At 40.6% G+C, this 21,422-nt stretch overlaps 1 protein-coding gene across 1 annotated transcript; it reads left to right on the forward strand.

Moving 5' to 3' along the window:
• Positions 1-7,184: 7,184 nt before the first annotated feature.
• CRIP1 (cysteine rich protein 1) lies at positions 7,185-19,738 on the forward strand. The gene is made up of 5 exons (XM_014071974.2): positions 7,185-7,335; positions 14,077-14,171; positions 14,704-14,761; positions 17,309-17,356; positions 17,470-19,738. The coding sequence occupies exons 1-4, from the start codon at positions 7,296-7,298 to the stop codon at positions 17,347-17,349; spliced, it is 234 nt and encodes a 77-aa protein (XP_013927449.1). The 5' UTR covers positions 7,185-7,295; the 3' UTR covers positions 17,350-17,356; positions 17,470-19,738.
• The last annotated feature ends 1,684 nt before the right edge of the window (positions 19,739-21,422 follow it).

Here is a 21,422-nt window from a genome sequence, read left to right on the forward strand (position 1 = left end):
TTTGATCTTTTTCTTAACCATACAGTAGCATATTCTTTCTAAGGAGGATATAATCAAAATAGTCCATAATTGCCTATCAATCTAACAGTATGGCGATTGACAATATATTTCAACTCTAACTCTTTCAGTCTTAAAGATTTGATGAGGAGAAATCCAAAAATTCTTTTAAAGAGGAAAAAAAATGCTTGCACAATTGCATCCATGGAGACATGTATGTATGTATGTGTGTGTGTGTGTATATGTATATATTTATGTATATATAGATAGATATAGATATAGATATAGATAGAGATAGAGATAGAGATAGAGATAGAGTTACAACCCCCGGTATGCCCAAATATGGGAGGAAGTTCACTACTTCCATTCTCTGTCCATCGGCTCGTCACAAGGGACCATCCAGACAGAAACCCAATATTTTTACTGTTGCCTTTGTTACATTTTGTGTTGTATTTGTGCTGGTAAATAAATAAAGGGAGACTAGCATAGATCTATTTCAAGCTATTTAGCTCTCGTCAGCTAGCCATACCCTTACTGGGATTCGAACCTGTGCTGTATTACATCTTAGGCAGATGTCTTAACCATTGAGCCACAGGTCCTCCTCCTATATCAGCTTGAGCCAGGGAGGTAGGTATATATTTAGTGTCACAACCCCTGGTATGCCCCAATTATGGGAGAAAGCTAACTGCTCCCATTCTCTGTCCATCGGCTCGTCACAAGAGACCATCCAGACAGAAAGCCCAATATTTTTACTGTTGCCTTTTTTGTTACAACACAAATGTAACAATTACTCGTGCATTACTCGCTGTTGCTCATACCTTAGCTCATGTAAAAGACTTCGAACTATTAAAACACATTATAGTTATCTGTTCATCTCACGATTGGATAAAAGGAGCATGTTCCAGGCCCCTTCCATTAAATGTTGCCACTTTTGAGACCTAGGAAGGTCTTTTCTATAGCATTCCAGCTCTATGGAATACCCTTCCCCTTGAGATCCAGCAGGCCCCACCAACTTGACCTTCATTAAGAGCTGCGCCCCCCCCCCCCATATTGTAATATAGCAAGACTATATTACAAGACTATATAGCTCGATGAATGTGCTGCAATTGGATTGGGTGCCTGGCTTCTTATTTGTGGTATTGTTGTGATGGGCTGGCTGCTAAAGCAAGGTCATGGCACACACTTGAAAGTAAATCAGGAAGACTGTAAGTGGGGGAGGGTGTGTGTGTGGCAAGAACAAAGAATGCTTATCAACAGGAAGTATGCATGCGTAAAGCCTGTTGCAATTATGGGTAGTTAGAAAGTTGATAAAAATAACAAGGATTAGACAACTTGCACACCTTAGCCAAAAGTTAGCAATGGAGATGGTCTGCAGCAAATGAAATGTCTATTAGATAACTCCTGGAGCATTAATTAGCCAAGGCTTAGAAATGGAACAGCTATAGACCAATAGAACAAATTATAGAATTATTGCTAAAATCTTTATTAGAGGATATTTCTTATTATTTCACCTTGTCCCGTCTTCTCCTTTAGTGAAAATGTATAAAGCTTCTTAATCCTTTGTTCTGGGTTCTTGGCCTTTTGGCCAGGAGCTCTTTTTCCTTGGAGTACTCCAATAAAAAGCAATCAGAAAACCTGCACCTCGTGTCTGGCGTCCATCATTGGCTTCGGCACCAGGCTCAGACCTGAATTGGGGACAACAGTTGCATTCTAATTTTTATTATTGGTTTTTGGCCACTGAGAGTTATGTCTCCGAAGTTGGAGAAACATGTACCATATGTTTCAGAGTATAAGAGTAATCTTTCAATTACTTCATACCTTTGGACCTTGCCCTCTTTACTGGACTTTGCGGAGGAGAAGGCTAAGAACATTAAGACCTCCTCTCTTATCTTAGTACAAGCCTTGTACGAACTTTACACAGTTGCGCAATTTTTAACTGGTATGGTGAGTGTATGGGATATGCATGTGATTGAGTGAATGATCCCACTTTTTATTAACCTATTATTATTGTATTCTGTGTTTTTAATTACTACGTGGGGACTGCTTGGGTGAACGAATGAGTGTGTTTGATTCGGAGGGCCTGTCGAGGAACGCGGGAGCCATAGGGGTGGTTGGTGGAACTACGGACACGGGAGTGGGCCGGAGCATTACGGTCTTAACAGGGAGGGGCAGATATGGCGGGGACTTTAGGGCTGGCCATTACCGGGGAAGGAGGGCTCGCTACGTTACAGAGATCCCTCCTTCCGGCCCTATGAGTCCCACTCCAAGGCCAGATGGCACGAGTAATCAGGACCCTGGTCTCAGGCTGTTGTTGCTAAATGCCAGGTCTGTAGTTCATAAGGCTCCTCTCGTTCGGGACTTAATTTTAGACGAGAGGGCAGACCTGGCATGTATTACTGAAACCTGGCTGGGCCCGGAGGGAGGAGTCCCCCTCGTAGAGATGTGCCCAGAGGGTTTTCAGGTGCTCCATCAGCCACGAGCTCAGAAAAGGGGTGGGGGTGTGGCCATTGTTATCCGAGAGTCTCTAGTACCTCGTAGGATCCCTGCTCCGGAGCTTGTTGGGTGTGAGTCCCTGCTGGTGAAGTTGGACCCCAAGGGTCAAGTGGGCTTGCTGTTAACGTACCTGCCTCCCAACAGCGTTGCAGCAGCCCTCCCCTCGCTCCTCGAGTCGGTAGCCGAGCTGGCAATTGAGTTCCCCAGGCTTATGGTTCTGGGGGATTTCAATTTGCTCAGTGAACACTCTGATGGAGCGCAGGAGTTCATGGCTTCCATGACAGCCATGGGCTTGACCCAAGTAATTCGGGGCCCAACTCACTCAGCGGGTCACATGCTCGACCTCGTATTTCTCTCGGAGCAGTGGACTTGTGATCTTGGTCTGAGGGGTAGTGAGATCTTACCCCTGTCATGGTCAGACCACTACCTACTGAGGCTTGACTTTTGGAGACCAAACCCCCACTGTAGGGAGGAGGAACCGACCAGGTGGTTCCACCCCAGGCGACTTATGGACCCGTCGGGTTTTCAGACGGAGCTTGGGGTCATTCCTGATACTCTCACCCGCAGTCCGGCGGAAACTCTGGCTGCTGCTTGGAATTCAGCAGCGACAGAAGCTCTTAACCGGATTGCGCCTTTACGGCCGCTCCGAGGCAGTGGATCCAGGAGGGCTCCTTGGTTTACTGAGGAACTCCGGGAGATGAAGCACCGAAGGAGACGCCTAGAGCACCGATGGAGATCCAGAAAATCCGAGTCGGACCGAGCACTTTTAACATCCAGCATCAGAGTTTACATCCGGGCAATTAGGACATCAAAAAAATCATACATTGCCTCTCTGATTGCTTCCGCTGAGTCGCGCCCAGCCGCCTTGTTCAGGATAACCCGTTCCCTCCTAAATAGGAGGGATACGAGCGATCCTTTGCAGAGCAGAGCTGAGGACTACGTCCAATTCCTCGTGGACAAAGTTGCTCGGTTTCGGACGGACCTGGACTCCAATCCCGCAGAACCAGCTGAGGCACCAAGGGATAATCTAGTAGGACATCACTGGATTGAGTTTCAAGCTGTTACCCCTGAGGACGTGGACAAGGCCATGAGAGCTGTAAGTGCCTCCACATGTGTACTGGACCCGTGCCCCTCCTGGCTGGTTGTTAACAGCAGGGAGGTGACACGGGGCTGGATCCAGGCGGTTGTTGCCGCCTCCCTTCGAGAGGGGGTATTTCCCCCCGCATTAAAGGCGGCGGTGGTGAGACCCCTCCTGAAGAAACCATCTTTGGATCCAGCCGTCCTAAACAACTATCGTCCAGTCTCCAACCTCCCCTTTGTGGGGAAGGTTGTCGAGAAGGTGGTGGCCTTTCAGCTCCAGCGGTCCTTGGAGGAAACTAGTTATCTGGATCCCTTCCGGTTCAGGCCTGGCTATAGCACGGAAACCGCTTTGGTCGCATTGTTCGATGATCTTTGGAGAGCCAGGGATGGAGGTCATGCCTCCATCCTGGTACTCCTTGATCTCTCTGCGGCTTTCGATACCATCGACCATGGTATCCTTCTGCGACGACTGCGGGAGGTGGGGGTGGGAGGCACTGTCTTACGGTGGTTCTTCTCTTACCTCTCGGACAGGTCGCAGTCGGTGTTAGTTGGAGGGCAGAGATCGACCCCTAGGCCCCTATTGTATGGGGTGCCACAGGGTTCGGTCCTGTCCCCCCTCCTTTTTAATATCTACATGAAACCGCTGGGTGAGATCATTCAACGGCACGGGATAAAATACCACCAATATGCGGACGATACACAGCTGTATCTGTCCGCCCCGTGCCAACTCAATGAAGCGATGGACGTGATGAGCCAGGGCCTCGAGGCTGTTAGGGACTGGATGGGGGTTAATAAGCTTGTACTCAATCCAGATAAGACCGAGTGGCTGTTGTGCTTCCCTCCTACTAATTGGCCAAGTGTTCCATCTCTCAGGCTGGGGGGTCAAATAGTACGCCCCTCAGATAGGGTTCGCAACTTGGGAGTCCTCCTGGACCCACAGCTGACTCTTGAACACCATTTGTCAGCTGTGACCAGGGGGGCATTTGCCCAGGTTCGCCTGGTGCACCAGTTGCGTCCCTACCTGAACCAGGAGGCTCTCACAACAGTCAGTCGTGCCCTTGTGACCTCTAAGCTGGAGTACTGCAATGTGCTCTACATGGGGCTGCCCTTGAAGAGTATTCGGCGACTTCAGCTTGTCCAGAATGCAGCCGCGCGAGCGATCGTGGGTGCGCCTCGATTCACCCACGTTACACCTATCCTCTGCGAGCTGCAGTGGCTGCCTGTTGGTCTCCGGATCCGCTTCAAGGTGCTAGTTGTCACCTACAAAGCCCTTCATGGTATTGGATCTGGGTACTTGAGAGACTGCCTACTGCCAATTACCTCCACTAGACCAATAAGATCCCACAGACTAGGCCTCCTCCGAATTCCATCAGCCGCCCAATGTCGATTGGCGACTACCCGGAGGAGGGCCTTCTCTGTGGCTGCTCCGACTCTGTGGAACGAACTCCCTGTGGAGATTCGTACCCTCACCACCCTCCAGGCCTTCCGCATAGCCCTTAAAACCTGGCTGTTCCGACAGGCCTGGGACTAAAGACTTGCAGCCCCACTCCGAATGGTATGATTGTTGTGTTTCTTAACTGTGTATGTCTTTATATTTTGTAATTTTGTTGTTTTCCCCTCCCTTGAATTGTGAGCCGCCCTGAGTCCCTTTCAGGGAAAAGGGCGGCATACAAATAAAGTAAAAATCAAAAATCAAATCAAATAAGATGCACCTTCCCCCAGCCCCCAAAAGTGGGTGAAAATATAGGTGAGTCTTATAGACTAAATACAATCATTTTTGGCCTCCCAAACCCTCCACGTCGCGTTTTCACTCTCTCAGGCCCCCAGAAGCACTCTGCAGTGCTTTGCACATCCAATTTTCGCCAAAAATGGGCCCATTTTGGGGCTCCCAAGCTCTCTGCATGTCACATTTCTGCCCTCTCCAGCCCCCAGAAGCACTCTGCAAGCCAAAAACGGGCCATGTGGAAACATTGCTGAGTGCTTCTGGGAGCCTGGGAAGGTGAAAACACGACACACTGAGGGCTTGGGAGCACAAAAACAGGCCCATTTTTGGCAAAAAATACTCTTGTTTTTGGAGAAAACGGACCAGGTGAAGCACTGCAGAGTGCTTCTGGGGGCCTGGGAGGGCAAAAACACGATGTGCAGAGGTCTTGAGAACCCCCAAATGGGATGTGCGGAGCACTGCAGAGGGCTTCTGGGGACCGGCGATGGCGAAAACGCGACACACGGAGGCCCAAAACTATTTTCTTCTTGGTTTCCTCCTGTAAATTTAGGTGCGTCTTATAGTCTGAAAAATACGATAAATCTTTTTCAAAAAACAAATAAGAGCATCCAGAATGCAACAGCTTAAGTACATTCATGTAAAAACTTTGTTCCAAGAGCTATATTAGTTTTTCAGTGCAGTTCAATATGCCAATTGTCACCTTTAAAATCCTATAGTTCAGTGTTTGGGTATCTGCAGTATCTCAGTAACATCTACCATTTAAAAAAGTTCTAGTAGGACAGGCTCCACCTCAGTCAGTCCCTGCCATCTTCAGGGACCATGGAAGTCTGGTTACTCAGCTGCTGCTCACCTGATATGAAATAGTATTTCTCACAATATTTGAATAGCCTCCTCCTTCTAATCTTCAGAAAATTAGTGAATTCTGTTGAATATGTTGTTTGACATAGGCGCATAGGCCGAGGTGGCGCAGTGGTTAAATGCAGCACTGCAGGCTACTTCAGCTGACTGCAGTTCTGCAGTTCGGCTGTTCAAATCTCACCGGCTCAGGGTTGACTCAGCCTTCCATCCTTCTGAGGTGGGTAAAATGAGGACCCGGATTGTTGTTGGGGGCGATATGCTGACTCTGTAAACCGCTTAGAGAGGGCTGAAAGCCCTATGAAGCGGTATATAAGTCTAACTGCTATTGCTATTGATTTTATGCTATTCAAATATTAGCTTTTGTATTTAAATTTGATTTGTATTGCTTTAAATCCTAGTTGGATATTGGACAATTGTATGCCAGAGTTGGCAGGTTGAAACAGCCAATCAATCAATCAATCAATCAATCAATCAGGAAGTGTTAGATAAAATACAAGAAAACAGAGTTTTGATTTCATATTAGAAAAAACAATAAGCGCAGTTCAGTACTTCAGAAAGTGGTGGAATCTCCTTCACTGCAAATATTTCCTAGAGGATACACATTTTGCTTACTATGCTGTTGTAGTAGATTTCTTTACTGAGCAGGTTTGACTAGATGTTCAAGATCCCTTGCAATTTTTGTATTCTTTGATTTAAAAAGAATTTTCTTGGTAACGGTGCAAAATACAGTAATTGGGAAAACAATTATAATAATAAACCTAACAATTATGATATAACTAAGCAATAGTTTGATCCATTTAATTCTCTTTCAAATGTATTCTTTTTTAAAAGTTCCTAACTGCAACTGAATTGAAGCTACGATCCTTTGAAAGCTTCTGCTGTTTTCCAAGAACTTTCCTTCCCTCCGCTTTAGGAGGCCTTCCTTTCCTAAAGCATCTCCACCATGCCATCTACCCTCCCGGGCCTTAATTTTGACGGTCGCGTCTAAAACTGCAGATTGCTGCTGCTCCGAAAGCGCGGTCCTCCCTTCCAGTTCTACTGCCCTCGCGGGCGTGGCCGGAGGCGATAAAGCGAGATATTTTCTGCCGGAAGCCTCACTTGCTGCCTTGTTGCACTGCGGATCGATTGCGCCTTCGCCGACGCCATGCCCAAGTGTCCTAGTTGTCAGAAGGAGGTCTATTTCGGTAAGGGAGAACTACTGCCCCTTCCTCACTTCAGGACAGATGCAGCCGGGATGGAGAAAGCAAAGAAGGGACCAACTATCGGAACCAATTCCGAAAAGCATCTGAGAGACTAAAATATAAGGTCTTCCCCGCAGCAGGCGTTGCGTCTGAATCAAGGCTGATTCAGAACAGAGATTCCCGGGGCTGGTAATGGCTAATCTCGAAGTAGAGAGAATTTGGCGCGCTAGAAGAGCGCCCCAGATCCTGGGAGCTCGCTGTAGTATCTGAGCTCGAGGTCTTCTGTACAGCATAGAGAATTTGGGAGACGCAATTTCGATTAGGAAAAGGGCACCGGCTTTAACTTTTACTATGTTTTTCTCGATTTCTCTATAGTTTTTTTGTTGTTGTTGTAATCTGATCCTAACTTTTTGGTGCATCTCAGTGCATTGAGAATTATTGTCTCACACATTTGCACGCGCCACTAAACGATTTTAGTATACCAGTCCTAGATTCCATACTTTGCACTTCTAGAACTTTAAAAAATGTCTTTCCTTTCTTAGAATAATAATTTGATGTTCCAACTCCAGCGGAGGTTGCACAAGAATAAATAAAAATGAGATCCAGACAGTTGTGAGGAAAGAAGAAATATTTATTCCTAAAAGCAAACCGTTTGCCTTTAGGGGAAGTCCAGAGAAATGGGGCACAGCAACCCAGTCTAATAGGGAGCTTGTCCTGGGTGTGGAAGTGCTGATTCTAGGGTGACACTTGAGTGTGTGTGTGTGTGTAGGTATATCTATGATGTTTATTCTTGGGAATATGCAGTTCTGTTGGGAGACCTAATTTAATTAACTCTAATTGTGTTTGTAGACCTTATCCTTTGATATGTGGATTCGGTCTGGGTAATTTGGAGGCTTGAGGAAATTTGGGTAAAATATTTTCCGTTTGCTATTTTTACTTGATTAATTTAGTTTCAGCTTGACTCTCAGTTACGGTATTTAGTGGAGACACTGATTCTCAGACCATTGTGGAATCTCTTAATATTTTAATAGAAAATGGAAACAGTATAAAGAATAAAATATATTTTAATATAAAGCTTCTCATACCTTAAAGCGGAAACGAGAGTGTCAAATGAAAAAATGGGAGGGGTGGAGATTATAGCCTGTTGCAGGAGGAGAGAGGAAGTGTGGAGTAAGAGAATGGTACTCAATTTATTTTAAACTGCTTTGTGTGTTTCTAGATTCTCCTAAAAGACCTAAAAGAAGTCTCAGTGTTGTCTTGCTGGCTGAGCATCATGAGAGTTGTTGTCTCAATTAATGTGAAAAGTGCCAGACTTTGGGATATCGTAGAGGGTTATAAAAATAAATTTCAGGCTATCTAAAAAGCCATATTTGAGGGTTGGAAAGTGCCTTTGATTGGATCTAAAGTCCAGTTGGAGCTATATACCTGTTATAAAAAAATGAAGTATATCGTGGTTAATGCTTGACTACCACTTTATAAATATATTTTCCAGTATTTCTGATAGAGTGGCTAAATGATATAAAATTTGCTTGAAGCCAATAAGAAACAATATTAAAATAGCACAATCAACTGTTCTCGGAGACATCTCTTGGAGAACATATACTTGTGGAACCTATGTGCAGGAAAGTTAGGCCTGAGAAAGACAAAAAGACAAGAAATAAGAAATGCTAGTTGCCAATTGCTATCACATGAATTATAAATTCCTAGTGTCTTTAATTTTTACCAGTAGGAGAAGGGAGAAACAAGTATTTTAACGGGGATATAATATTAAAGTTCAGAGACTTTTCATGCCAACAATTTAGAATAAGGAAGTGAATCTTGTAGATTTCATAATAGATGGAATATCCTAGATTCTAAACCAGTGTTTCTCAACCTTGGCGACTTTAAGTCCTGGGGACTTCAACTCCCAGAATCCCCCAGCCAGCACAGCCAAGGTTGAGAAACACTGTTCTAAACACCAAGAATTAATTACTTAATTAGTTTACATACACAATGCAATACTGTAAAGTAGGCAACCAGAAATATAAAAAGATCAAGGTAAATAATTTATCCAGCTTTTCAAATTGAAAAGTGTATATGTGTGTGGCTCAGTTCATGCCTTAGGCAAATCTGTGATATTTATGATATATGGCTTGACACTGTATTAATCTAGATTTTTATTGTTTGTAGATTATTCTTCAGAGTTAAATGCAATCTGTACACACTAGATAGTAAATTATTTACAAATCTTACTTAGCCTTAGCATGCTGTCCAAGCCAAGCAACGCATCAAGTTTGTACAGGTCCATGGCAATATTTCATGGGTGTTATGTGAGGGAATCCAATGAGTTTGTTGCAACCTGTTTTTACTGTACATTATTCAGAGCTACAGCATGCATCTTGGAAGACATTGCAATATCAAATTGGTGATACAATTTAATATGATATGAGGAACCTTGAGATTTTATCCTGGTGTATTTCTTTAGTGCCAAGTACAGTTTTAGAACGTAAGAGAGTTAGCTTTGAATATGTCAAAGCCCATAAAATATTGTCTGTCTGTCTGTCTATCTTCTGCCACAGCACTTCTTAGAAAAGTTGCTGTTTGTTTTCCTTTGCACATAATGGGGCCTTTTGAACAGAAATGAGTAATAGCTGTTCAAACTTATTTGCTGTCATAGAACAGTAAACTAATGCTACCTTTTGTCCACAATAGCTTTTGATTTCAACCTCTTAGTTATATGTTATGTTTATCTTAAGTAAACATTCAGCAATACAATTCTTGTTATAAAAATATGTAAACATAATTAAGTGGGAGGAATACATGCAACTGAAGAAGATAAAATAAAAGTAAATAAAATGCTTAAAATGAACCCAAAGGGTTCCCAAATGAAGTTAATAGCAAACATAGAATGGGCAATTCTCCCTGGACACTGTAGGCCATGACTAATGGCTGCAGTGCCTTCCTGAACTGATTTAGTTCAGTCCATACTACCTAATTGTTTTCTTTTAAAATACTAGGCATAGAAAGTTTTAAAGACCACCCTTGTCACAATGGAAAAAGCTGGACATTTTTATTGTTAAGTATTTTGTTTAATCTTTGTAAGAAAATTTAAACAGATCTGCAGTATGGTAAAATGCAGAAGTACCCATATGTAAAGAAAAGAAATAATCTAATTATTAATAATCTACAAAAATAATCTAATTCTTTTTCCAGACATTCAAGGCTATATAAATATTACTGTTATTTGGATCATCAAATGGTTGTGCTAGTGTACCATTATGATCCAAAAGTATTTTGCTGAACTGGGCTCATGTTACCGTGTTAAGCTGTCTGCTGTACAGTGCAGATTCAATTGAAAGCATACATAGTATATATATATGGAACTAAGGAGAAATGTCCTGACAGTAAGAACAAATAATCTATGAAAGAGTTTACCTTCCAGAGCTGTGGGTGTGCCATTGCTTGAAGTCTTCAAGAACAGAGGCCCCCCCCCCAACCTTTTTGATTCCACGGACCTGTGGTGGCAGCAGCTTCAGTGGTAGAAGGAGAGAATGGTTTCACACGTGCAACCTAAATCCTGTGCATACGCAAATGAAGCTTTGTGTGCTCGCCTGCTGTTTCAGCAGTCCAGTTCCTAACAGGCCACGGCCCTGTCCACTGTCCGAGGATTTGGGACCTCTGTTCAAGAAAATATTGGGCAGTCATTTGTCCAGGATGAAATAAGGTCTCTTGCTTTGGGCAGGAAGTTGGAGTAGAAGACTTCCAAGGTTTCTTCCAGTGCTATGATTCTATGATCAGTTCTCAATATACGTAGGAAAATGAATGCCTGTCAAACAACTGTTCAGACACCTATGAAAGCATATTTTAGAAATCTGTGAAAGTACATATAAATGTTTTTCATTGTTCAGAGCAAAGTTGTTGTTCATGTCTTAAACTAGCTTGGAATAGATAAACAATGCTTTGGCAGCTTTCAGAATCTTCCATCCGCAGTATGGAAGTAGATTAACAGTCTAGTCCACACAATAGTACGTATAGTTTAGAAATAAAATTATCTTAATATTCAAGCAATGAGAATATTTGAATCCTAGAAAGTGGTTGTAATCCTGAGGCATTTGCAGAAAAACCAAAGGAGACATTTTCCCACCGTTCAAATGATCCTTAAATCATTCAAAATTCAAAAACCAGTATCATTCCCTTTCCCTTTCTCACCCCCACCCTTTTTTAAATCTCTTTTTAAAATACAAGATTCCAGCAGGGATTCTCCTGCAGTAATTTTGGGGTATTTATTATTTTTAAAAATCTAGGTTTTGCTTTACCTTTGTTTTGTTTTTATTACTGGGAGAGTCTTGGATAAAATTGAGATAAACAACTTAGTCATTTCCTTGTCTTACCCAGCAATTTTCTCTATGGCAACTGTTGTCATGTTACTGCAATAAAAGAAGAACTGAATTATAAACAAGATTTTTAAAAGACACTGTTCAAAGAATCTAACCAAAGTGTTTTTCTACATGGATGGTTTAAGCACTTCCAGAATTTCCTTTCACACAAAATATATAAATTGGTCATCCAATTGATGTTGCACCTTCCAGAAAATAACCTGTTAAGTGATCTGTTCTCTGACCTTGCTCCCTTTTTTCATGTCATATAATTTTTTTTCTTCTCCAAACACTTCTAAAGGTCAAGACATCTCAGAATGTCTTTTTCTTTCTGGAGCATGGTCCTTCTATGATTATATAGGTGAAACTCGAAAAATTAGAATATCGTGCAAAAGTTCATTTATTTCAGTAATGCAACTTAAAGGGTGAAACTAATATATGAGATAAGACTCATTACATGCAAAGCAAGATAGTTCAAGCCATGATTTGTCATAATTGTGGTGATTATGGCGTACAGCTCATGAAAACCCCAAATCCACCATCTCAGAAAATTAGAATATTACATGCAATCAATAAAACGATTGTACATAGAGCAATATAGGACCTCTGAAAAGTATAAAGTATGAAGTGGTCCAAAGTCCTCTTTTCTGAGGAGAGCAACTTTTGCATTTCATTTGGAAACCAAGGACCCAGAGTATGGAGAAAGAATGGAGAGGCCAATCAAGCACAGTAATCCCACGGTCATTGAACCAGTTTTTGGTGCTTTTGGCAAAAGTTGCTCTCATCAGAAAAGAGGACTTTGGACCACTGTGCTTCATTAAGACCAGGGTCAATGCAGCCGTCTACCAGGAGATTTTGGAGCACTTCATGCTTCCTTTTGCAGACAAGATTTATGGGGATGCTGACTTCATTTTCCAGCTGCCCCCCCCCCCTGCCAAAAGCACCAAAACCTGGTTCAATGACAGTTGGATTATTGTGCTTGATTGGCCAGCAAACTCGTCTGACCTGAACCCCATAGAGAATCTATGGGACATTGCCAAGAAAAAGATGAGAGACATGAGACCGAACAATGCAGAAGAGCTGAAGGCCGCTATTGAAGCATCCTGGTCTTCCATAACACCTCAGCAGTGCCACAGGCTGATAGCTTCCATGCCACGCAGCATTGAGGCAGTAATTGCTGCAAAAGGGGCCCAAACCAAGTACTGAGTACATATGCATGCTTATATTTTTCAGAGGTCATATATTGTTCTATATCCAATCCTTGTTTTATTGATTGTATGTAATACTCTAATTTTCTGAGATGGTGGATTTGGGGTTTTCATGAGCTGTATGCCATAATCATCACAATTATGACAAATCACAGCTTGAACTATCTTGCTTTGCATGTAATGAGTCTTATCTCATATATTAGTTTCACCTTTTAAGTTGCATTACTGAAATAAATGAACTTTTGCACGATATTCTAATTTTTGAGTTTCACCACTAGGCCTTACTTCAGATTCATCTTCTCTATAGTAGTCAGAATTATTTCCCAACTAGCACCAACTATATTTTTTTTCTTTACCTACTCACTATGTAACATCCAGCTGAGTTTTGATTATTATTAACTCATTCTTTCCAGACAACTCCCACTCAGTATGCTCCATCTTTCAGGACATACTCAATCATCTTGCTAGCAACTAAATAACTTGTTTTGTTATTTACAGAAATAGAAGATGGATTGAGGCTATGAGAAAAGGATTTTTAAAAATGTTCTTTCTGCAGAAGGGGTGGTGACTGCATTCACTGACTGATAATAAAGCAATGATAGAAGGCAACAGCTCAAAAGCAAGCATATTGTGTGTTTGATAAAGTAGCCACAGCAGTGGTGGGTTTCAAAAATTGTTCGAACCTACTCTGTGGGTGTGGCCTCCTTTGTGGGAGTGGCTTGCCACCTATGTGACCGGATATGAAGATGCCGACGACACTTGTCAGAACCACCTTAAATTACCTCACACACAGCACTGGCATGCATAAGAATATGATGTAAACTTGTTTTTTAAAAGGAATCTTTGGTTTGCGTTAAAACAACTTCAACACATGCAATGTTCTGATTGCACCACAAATGCAGTAGTCATCCTTACCTTTCATAGAGGCAACTGAGTTTTATAAATATGAGCATGATAGTGTAGAATAATCATATCCAAGGACCAGTGGTGGGTTTTAAAAAAATTTGGAAACTCTTCTGTAGGTGTGGCCTGCTTTCTGGTCCACTGGTGGAACCTCTTCTAACCGGTTCGGTAGATTTGATGAACCGGTTCTACCGAATAGGTGCGAACTGGTAGGAACCCACCTCTGCGCCACAGTAATATCTCTCCTTTCCTCTCCCCCCCCCCCAATATTATCATAGCTGAAAAAGTCACCTCCCTTGGGAAAGATTGGCACCGGCCATGTTTGAAGTGTGAAAAATGCAAGAAGACCTTAAGTGCAGGTGGCCATGCAGAGGTAAGTGGACTACATGAAGACACGCATGTTCTTGGCTTGAAGAACAGTTTTGTACTGTCTCATAGCTTAGTTCTTTTAGTAACTGTTTTCCTGTTCTTTTCAATGTTTACCTGTTTTTATCTTTAGCTATCAAACCATATAAAGGACAAAAAGAATGCTGCATAGGCTTTTCCTATACCACTTTTGGGAATATGTTCTTCTGTAAATGGACATGTTCTCCAATGATGCTTGGGGGGGGGGAAATCTGTGCAGAAAAGCTGGACAACAGATATCATACTTGAGATGTCTGTCCAAGTGAGAGGGAACTATGGGGACAAAAGCAGGCCTATAGCTCTTAATGTTAATCTGTTTCCACTGCAAAGTACCTAGTACCTGCTTACTTAACTTTGGGGAGAAATAAACTGGCAGCTACAAGACTTTGTGTCTGCCTCCGTTCTCAGAAGGAGAAAGTAATGGAACAAAAATGTAAATAGACTCCATCATATATAATTTTGTTTATGTTGCCTTTGAGATATTTCTCTTATTTCTTCAGCATGAGGGGAAACCTTATTGCAACTACCCCTGCTATGCTGCATTGTTTGGACCCAAAGGTAAGAGCAAGTTTATTCTATAAACTACCTACCGACCTACCTAACCTACCTATCTATCTACACACACACACACACACACACACACACACACACACCTATTATAGATAGCCACCCAAAGTTGTATGATAATGAGATGGACACCATAAAAATTAATAAATACATAAAAATTAATAAATGCATAGTATTTATATCTGGCATCATTCTAATGTCTCACTGTTGGTGTGCCTCATCTGAAGTACAGGGCGGGGCATAACCTTTTCCTAGGGGGTCACAGCAACACTTGTAATAACAACACAAATAATTCATACACCATTCGAAAGCCCATCAAAAACTGAGTTTATTGACACGATTTAATAGTCAGTATGACCACCATTAGCCCTTCGAACAGCATTCAAACGAGGTGGATAAGAACACAACAAATCTTCAAACAGTTCCGTTCGATTTTCCAGAGGGCGGGGCATAACCTTTTCCTAGGGGGTCACAGCAAGATCGACAGCAGTTTACAACTTCCGCGACACCTCATTTTAAAGCCCATAAAAAACTGAATTGAATGAGCTATTAAATGTTAAATTTGTTTCGGTTGAAACTTTGAGAATGAATTTGGAAACTGTGTTGAAAAATCTGGAAAATCGAACGGAACTGTTTGAAGATTTGTTGTGTTCTTATCCACCTCGTTTGAATGCTGTTCGAAGGGCTAATGGTGGTCATACTGACTATTAAATCGTGTCAATAAACTCAGTTTTTGATGGGCTTTCGAATGGTGTATGAATTATTTGTGTTGTTATTACAAGTGTTGCTGTGACCCCCTAGGAAAAGGTTATGCCCCGCCCTGTAAGGATCAGAAGGCCAGTCAAGTAGAATTTCCACAAATGAGTTTATAACAGTACATTTGTTCTTTGCCATTGACTCATTTACTTTCAATGTTTTGTTAAAGTCTGCTTAACAATACGTATATTATTTCATGTGCATTTCTACATATATTTTGTAACAAATGTTTCCTTACATAATGTTTTTCTAAACAAATTTTGAATTGAGAACTCAACCATAACATTTGAAGCATTGTCACTGTAACATATCTGAGAGATGATTCATTCCGAAATTCTGTGTACGGCATTAGGATTGAAATATAAAAAATCTTGGTTAGATGGAATACTTTTGCGATTTAAAAAATAGCATAAATAAATCCAAATAAAAATAGCATAAATAAAATATAAGGGATTTTATGTAAAAACTAGCTATTAAATTATATACTGGGCAATCCTATGTTGTATTGTAAAATGCTCCAGCTTTCTAGCAGTTCAAAAGCCCTGTCTGGCAGTTTTCATGGTCACTATTTTTTAACTTCTTAATTTTTCTTTTCTAAACCATGGGAAAAAAAATATTAAACTAGGCCAGCAGCTGTTCTAAATTCCCCCTGGGTCAGTAGCATAACTGAAGTCTGGGAAAGATCTGTAAATCTTTTGCATTCCCGCCCTTTGCCCAATTACCTCTGATATTTTAAGGCTTTTTAAGAGATTTAAAGAGATGAAAAATCAGAGAGATTAGCTGGAAGGGACAAAATTCTAGTATGTCTGTTTTTCTTCTTAAGAATTGGAATCAACTTAATGACCTTGGAAAGGGAACGCTACCAAATCCTATAAGGCCCAGTAATTTTCCCCCTTATTTCCCTGTTCAGTTAAAATGTGAATTGTGGTTTGGTATGACGCTGGAAATCTTGCTATACTAAACATATTTTTCTCAACTACTTGGCTGAAGTTCTTGAAAAACAGACAAATATTAACAACACTGATGTATTCTATTCATCTTAGATTAGGATTAAGCTTGCCAAACAGAAAGCTTGTTTTGATAACAATCCATGTTTTACAACAGATTGGGGGAATAATATTCCCCAACATGTTTCTATATGTTTCTAATAGGAAATTTCACCAAAGGTATGGCAAATTTCTGCAGAGTAGGATTTTTCCAATGTGAGGTGTCAGATTATCTTCAGTGCATGTTCACTAAGACAATGTCATAGAAGTCTTCCATTTGTTAAGGATATTGTTACATTTTTGCTGCCAACTATAAATGTTATAGTCTTATTTAACCGGAAGCGTCAGTCTATTTAAATACATTCTTAAGTCATCACTACAGAAGAGAGCAGGTTATAGATAACCCTACCCAAAACAAAAAAATATTTTTCTCTATATCTGAACGGTATAGAACAGGGGTGTCAAACTTGCGTTGTCACGGTATCATCACATGATGTATCACAACTTTCCCCCCCTTCGCTAATCTGGGCATGGGCATAGCCAGTGCGTGACACATCTGGCCTGCAGGCCGCGGGTTTGGCAGACCTGGTATAGAAGAAAGAAACAGAAGCTAAAAGATCTTAGCTAGCATTTAGCATTTTTTTTCTGATTTTTTTTTCTGGTTCATCAGGTAACACAGAAACCTTAGGTCTCCAAATACCTTATCTCAAAATGAAGGACAAGCACTTGTCTTGGACTGAAAAATGGAGAAGTGCCATTAAAATCTTTAATGCTTACATTAGTGTTTTTTTTTAAGGATTTGGCCGTGGAGGTGCTGAAAGCTACACTTTCAAATAAAACTTAGGTGAGTCCCACTTTTTCTATTAATAGGCTTCATGATTAGAGAGCTACATGTAGCGTTGTAGACTAAGTCTTGCTCTTTTTGGTTTTGCTTATATGTTATCTTTTCCTTCTTAGGAGTGGAATGATGAATTTTGCTGATTCCAGGCGGAGTTCATAAGAATAACCACACTGTGTTTTTTCACTAGAAGTGAATATAATGAAGACTTCAAAAGGGGAGAGGGGGATGATAATTGAATGGAGGGTTTCCTGTTTAACATAAGTTGAGAAATATAATCATGTGGAAACTAGGAAATAATAGCATTGGGGGGGCATCATAGGAAAGTGTGGAAGTTTTTTAAAAAAATCAAAGCCTGTTTTAGATCTTTCCTTTTATTCTTATTTTTCTAACTTACAAATAAAATCTTAAATCAAAAGAGGCTTGCAGATACCAATGAATCAGAAAATGAACATAAACACCTGGGAAATGTCGTATTTACTAATGTTCTTTAAGAAAGGATATCCAAAAGTGTCTTCAGAATTATTTTTAGTGAACTAACATATAAATGTGAAATGAATATTTATTGCATCCAGTGAAACTTGCATTTTGAATTTATAAATTTGCAATTCCAACTGAAATCCATTGGGGAGCAATTGGCTGATTGTACAATCAGAAACCAAATACATAAATCTGCAGAACATTGCTATATATTTGTGTTAAAAGATTCTGAGAGAGGCTGGTTGTTCATTTTTACTCAGAATTAGTAAGGTGTTTAATTTACTGTACAATATATATTATATATTTTACAGTGGGTACAATTTGCAGTAGAAAACAAGTTTACCTGACTCTCCCTTAGCATCTTTAGCTCCTTTTTGTCAATATATTTTTCCATGCCTATATCTGCAAATTAGCAAGTCTAGGCCTCTGGTAAGGCTAATATGGGTTTGACTTTATTGAAACTGAAAAGTGTGTGGCAATAGCAATGGGATCCAAAATGGCCCAAATGTCAATTCGTCAATTATGAGATTTACTGACATTTTCATTTTACTTAAGTTAACCAGATTATATGAAAGTAGTTGGCTCCAGTTAAGATGAGAACTATTGTGCTGAATTAAAGAAACAATTCTTTCCTATTCAGTACAGTTTTTCTAATTTAAACAACCAAGAGTATTCAGTGAAGAGATGCTCCCATTCTTGTAAAATAAATGCAAAAGACAAAACAAAGTGAAGCCATTTCTGATTGGAATTTTAGCATTTGGTTTTCCTGAGTCTTTGGCTTTCAGATATCTCTGCCCTGGTTTGAATAAAAGTATTTTCTTTAATTCTTTTATTGACTGAATATCTTGGAATTGGATTTACCTCCATTTGCTACAATCTTCATTTGTGTTCTTAAGAAAGATAAGTATGTCATTTATAAACGGCTTAACACATTTACTTGCTCACTGAAATAAACGTGCATCTAAATTTCATCTCTAATATTAATTGCTTAATAAATTCATCAAATGTTTTAAAAATAGAGGCAAAACAAAATTAATACAAAATTATACAGAACTCTGGGATGTAATTCATCAGTGGTTGAACTCCTCTAGAGTAGGCAGGTGTTCTCTTACCATTTTCTTACTTTAATTTGTATTCCTAGTCTGTATTTTAGGGTTATGTTTTTTGTAAATTGGCCTGTATTATCTTTTTGCGTGAAGACACATGCAAAGAATGAATTAAGAAGATCCATGCTCTTTCTACTGCCCTTTACTTCCTTGCCTCCTTCCCTCATTAGTGGACTGATTGTTTCCTTGACTTTTTTTTTTATATGTTGAAAGAAACTGTTTAAATATACATTTGACATTTGTTGCAAGTTTAGTTCATTCTGAGCCTTAGTTTTCCTGACCTCATCTTTACCATTTCGGGCTATTTGTTGGTATTCCGCCTTAGTTATGTGTCCCTACAAAGCTACAAAGCCTTTCACATTATTTACTCCAGAGTGAATGAAAAAAGGAAGCTCTGTGTACAGGGTATCGGCTAGTCTGTTCACTGAAAGAAAAGTCAAATTCCTGTTTAAGGACAAGAAATAGATCAAATGAAATAAATTCACACAATAGCAAGACCTGTTGCCAAGCAAAAACCACACACACCATTAAACAAAAAAAAAGCATGTTGGCTGTTGGTTTTTCAGAGATTTTGCGGAAGTTCTAGTTGCTAAAAACATTTAGTCATCAAAACAAAGGCAATCTGCTCTACTGGGTGTGGATAGAAATAGATAATGAACGGAAAGAACATGCAAAAAACTGATTGCCTTCGGAACAGATGTGTAGCTGTAAACAGCCTGAGATCAAAAACAAGGAGAAATGAACCAAGACTCTGATTCAGTTTATTTTACCCAGAACACACAAGTACTGCTTTCTGGAGTCCCAACAGAAAATACTATAACTCTTCATATTGTGTATTAAACTGAAAATTAAAAATAAGTGCTAACCAAATATGACAGAAGTATGAAATATATCTCTTGTTTTACTGAGCATTCCTACATCTGCTTTCTGTCCTCAACTACTGACTACAGCCTGGGTTTTTTTCAAGCACCACAACCTGCCAGGCATCTCCTTGTACATTTTAAAATGTACAGACTGAAATCACCTCAGTGTGGGAAAATCTTTTTGAGACGATCAAAAAAGCAAATAACACAAATAAATTAGGCAGTTGTTTACATAATTTAAACAGTAAATACTTTATGCTTACTGTATAGAATACTGTTATTTCTCTAGTTTTTCTTTATCTTTTATCTATCTTCTTGGTAGTCTGTCTTTATACAGAGACACACACACACGTATATATAATAAAAAAGAGTATGTATGTATATATCTATCTATCATCTATCTATCTATCTATCATCTATCTATCTATCTATCTATCTATCTATCTATCTATCTATCTATCTATCTATCTATCTATCTATCTATCTATCATGTTCAACTCTGGAACGACTCAAGCAATTTCAACCAAATTTGGTACACAAATTACTTACCCTCTGGAAAAAAAATACTGTGTGGGTAAGACATCTCTCAGGGTGTGGGTGTGTGTTCCAGTATAACTCTGGAACGCCTTGAGCAATTTCAACCAAACTTGGTACACAGATGACTTGCCCTCTGGAAATAAATACTGTGGGAGTAAGATACACCTGGGGTGTGTCTGTGTTCCAACACAATTCTGGAACGCCTTGAGCAATTTCAACCAAACTTGGTACACAGATGACTTGCCCTCTGGAAATAAATACTGTGGGAGTAAGAAACACCTGGGGTGTGTCTGTGTTCCAACACAATTCTGGAACACCTCCATCAATTTTAACCAAACTTGCTACACAGATGACTTACTCTGGAAAAAAATACTGTGGGGGTAAGACACCCTTAACACTCATCTGTGTGTGTGTGTGTATGAGTGTGTGTGCGTTCAACCATAACTCTGGAATGCCTCAAGCAATTTCAACCAAGCTTGGTAGACAAACGACTTACCCTCTGGAAAAAAATATTGTGGCGGTAAGACACCTCTAACACCCATCGGGGTGTGCGTGTGTGAGTTCCAGCATAACTCGGGAACGTCTTAAGCAATTTAAAAAAACTTGGTACACAGATGACTTTCTGGGGAAAAAAACACACCCTTGGGGTGTGTATGTGTGTGTTCCAGCATAACTCTGGTATGACTCAAACAATTTTAACCAAACGTGCTACACAGATGACTTTGTGACAGTTTCGTAGACGGCAGGAAAGAGGAGCGCATGAGTGGGGGAAGGGAGAGGGCATGGATAATGGTCAAGGGAGTAGAGGGAAGAAAAGCCCCTTCCAATACTGTGAGGGTAAGTCTCCCTCCCTCCCTCAATGTCTGTGTGTTCCAGTATAACTCTGGAATCCCTGAGCTGTTAAGAAGAGTGAGTGATAATGGGGAACCGCCTGATGTTCCCTTCTCTTGGCAGAAGGCGCCCCCTTGTGGATTTGGGGCAAAGTGCCAGGATCATAGAAGGAGGGGAGGAGAGGAACGCATGGGAGAGGGGAAGGGAGAGGGCAGGGATGGTGGGCATGGGAGTAGGGAAAGAAAGGGCCCTCCC

The sequence above is a fragment of the Thamnophis sirtalis genome, unplaced genomic scaffold, assembly GCF_051295495.1.
Source record: "Thamnophis sirtalis isolate CommonGarterSnake01/CBP01778 unplaced genomic scaffold, rThaSir2_p1.2 scaffold_12, whole genome shotgun sequence".
Lineage (NCBI taxonomy): Eukaryota > Metazoa > Chordata > Lepidosauria > Squamata > Natricidae > Thamnophis > Thamnophis sirtalis.

Bases quoted from the DNA above. Each gene is read 5' to 3' on its own strand.
- CRIP1 (XM_014071974.2), top strand. From the start codon at position 7,296: ATGCCCAAGTGTCCTAGTTGTCAGAAGGAGGTCTATTTCG. The intron at 7,336-14,076 runs GTAAGGGAGAAC...ATATTATCATAG, and splicing joins TCAGAAGGAGGTCTATTTCG to CTGAAAAAGTCACCTCCCTT. The intron at 14,762-17,308 runs GTAAGAGCAAGT...TTTTTTTTTAAG, and splicing joins TGCATTGTTTGGACCCAAAG to GATTTGGCCGTGGAGGTGCT.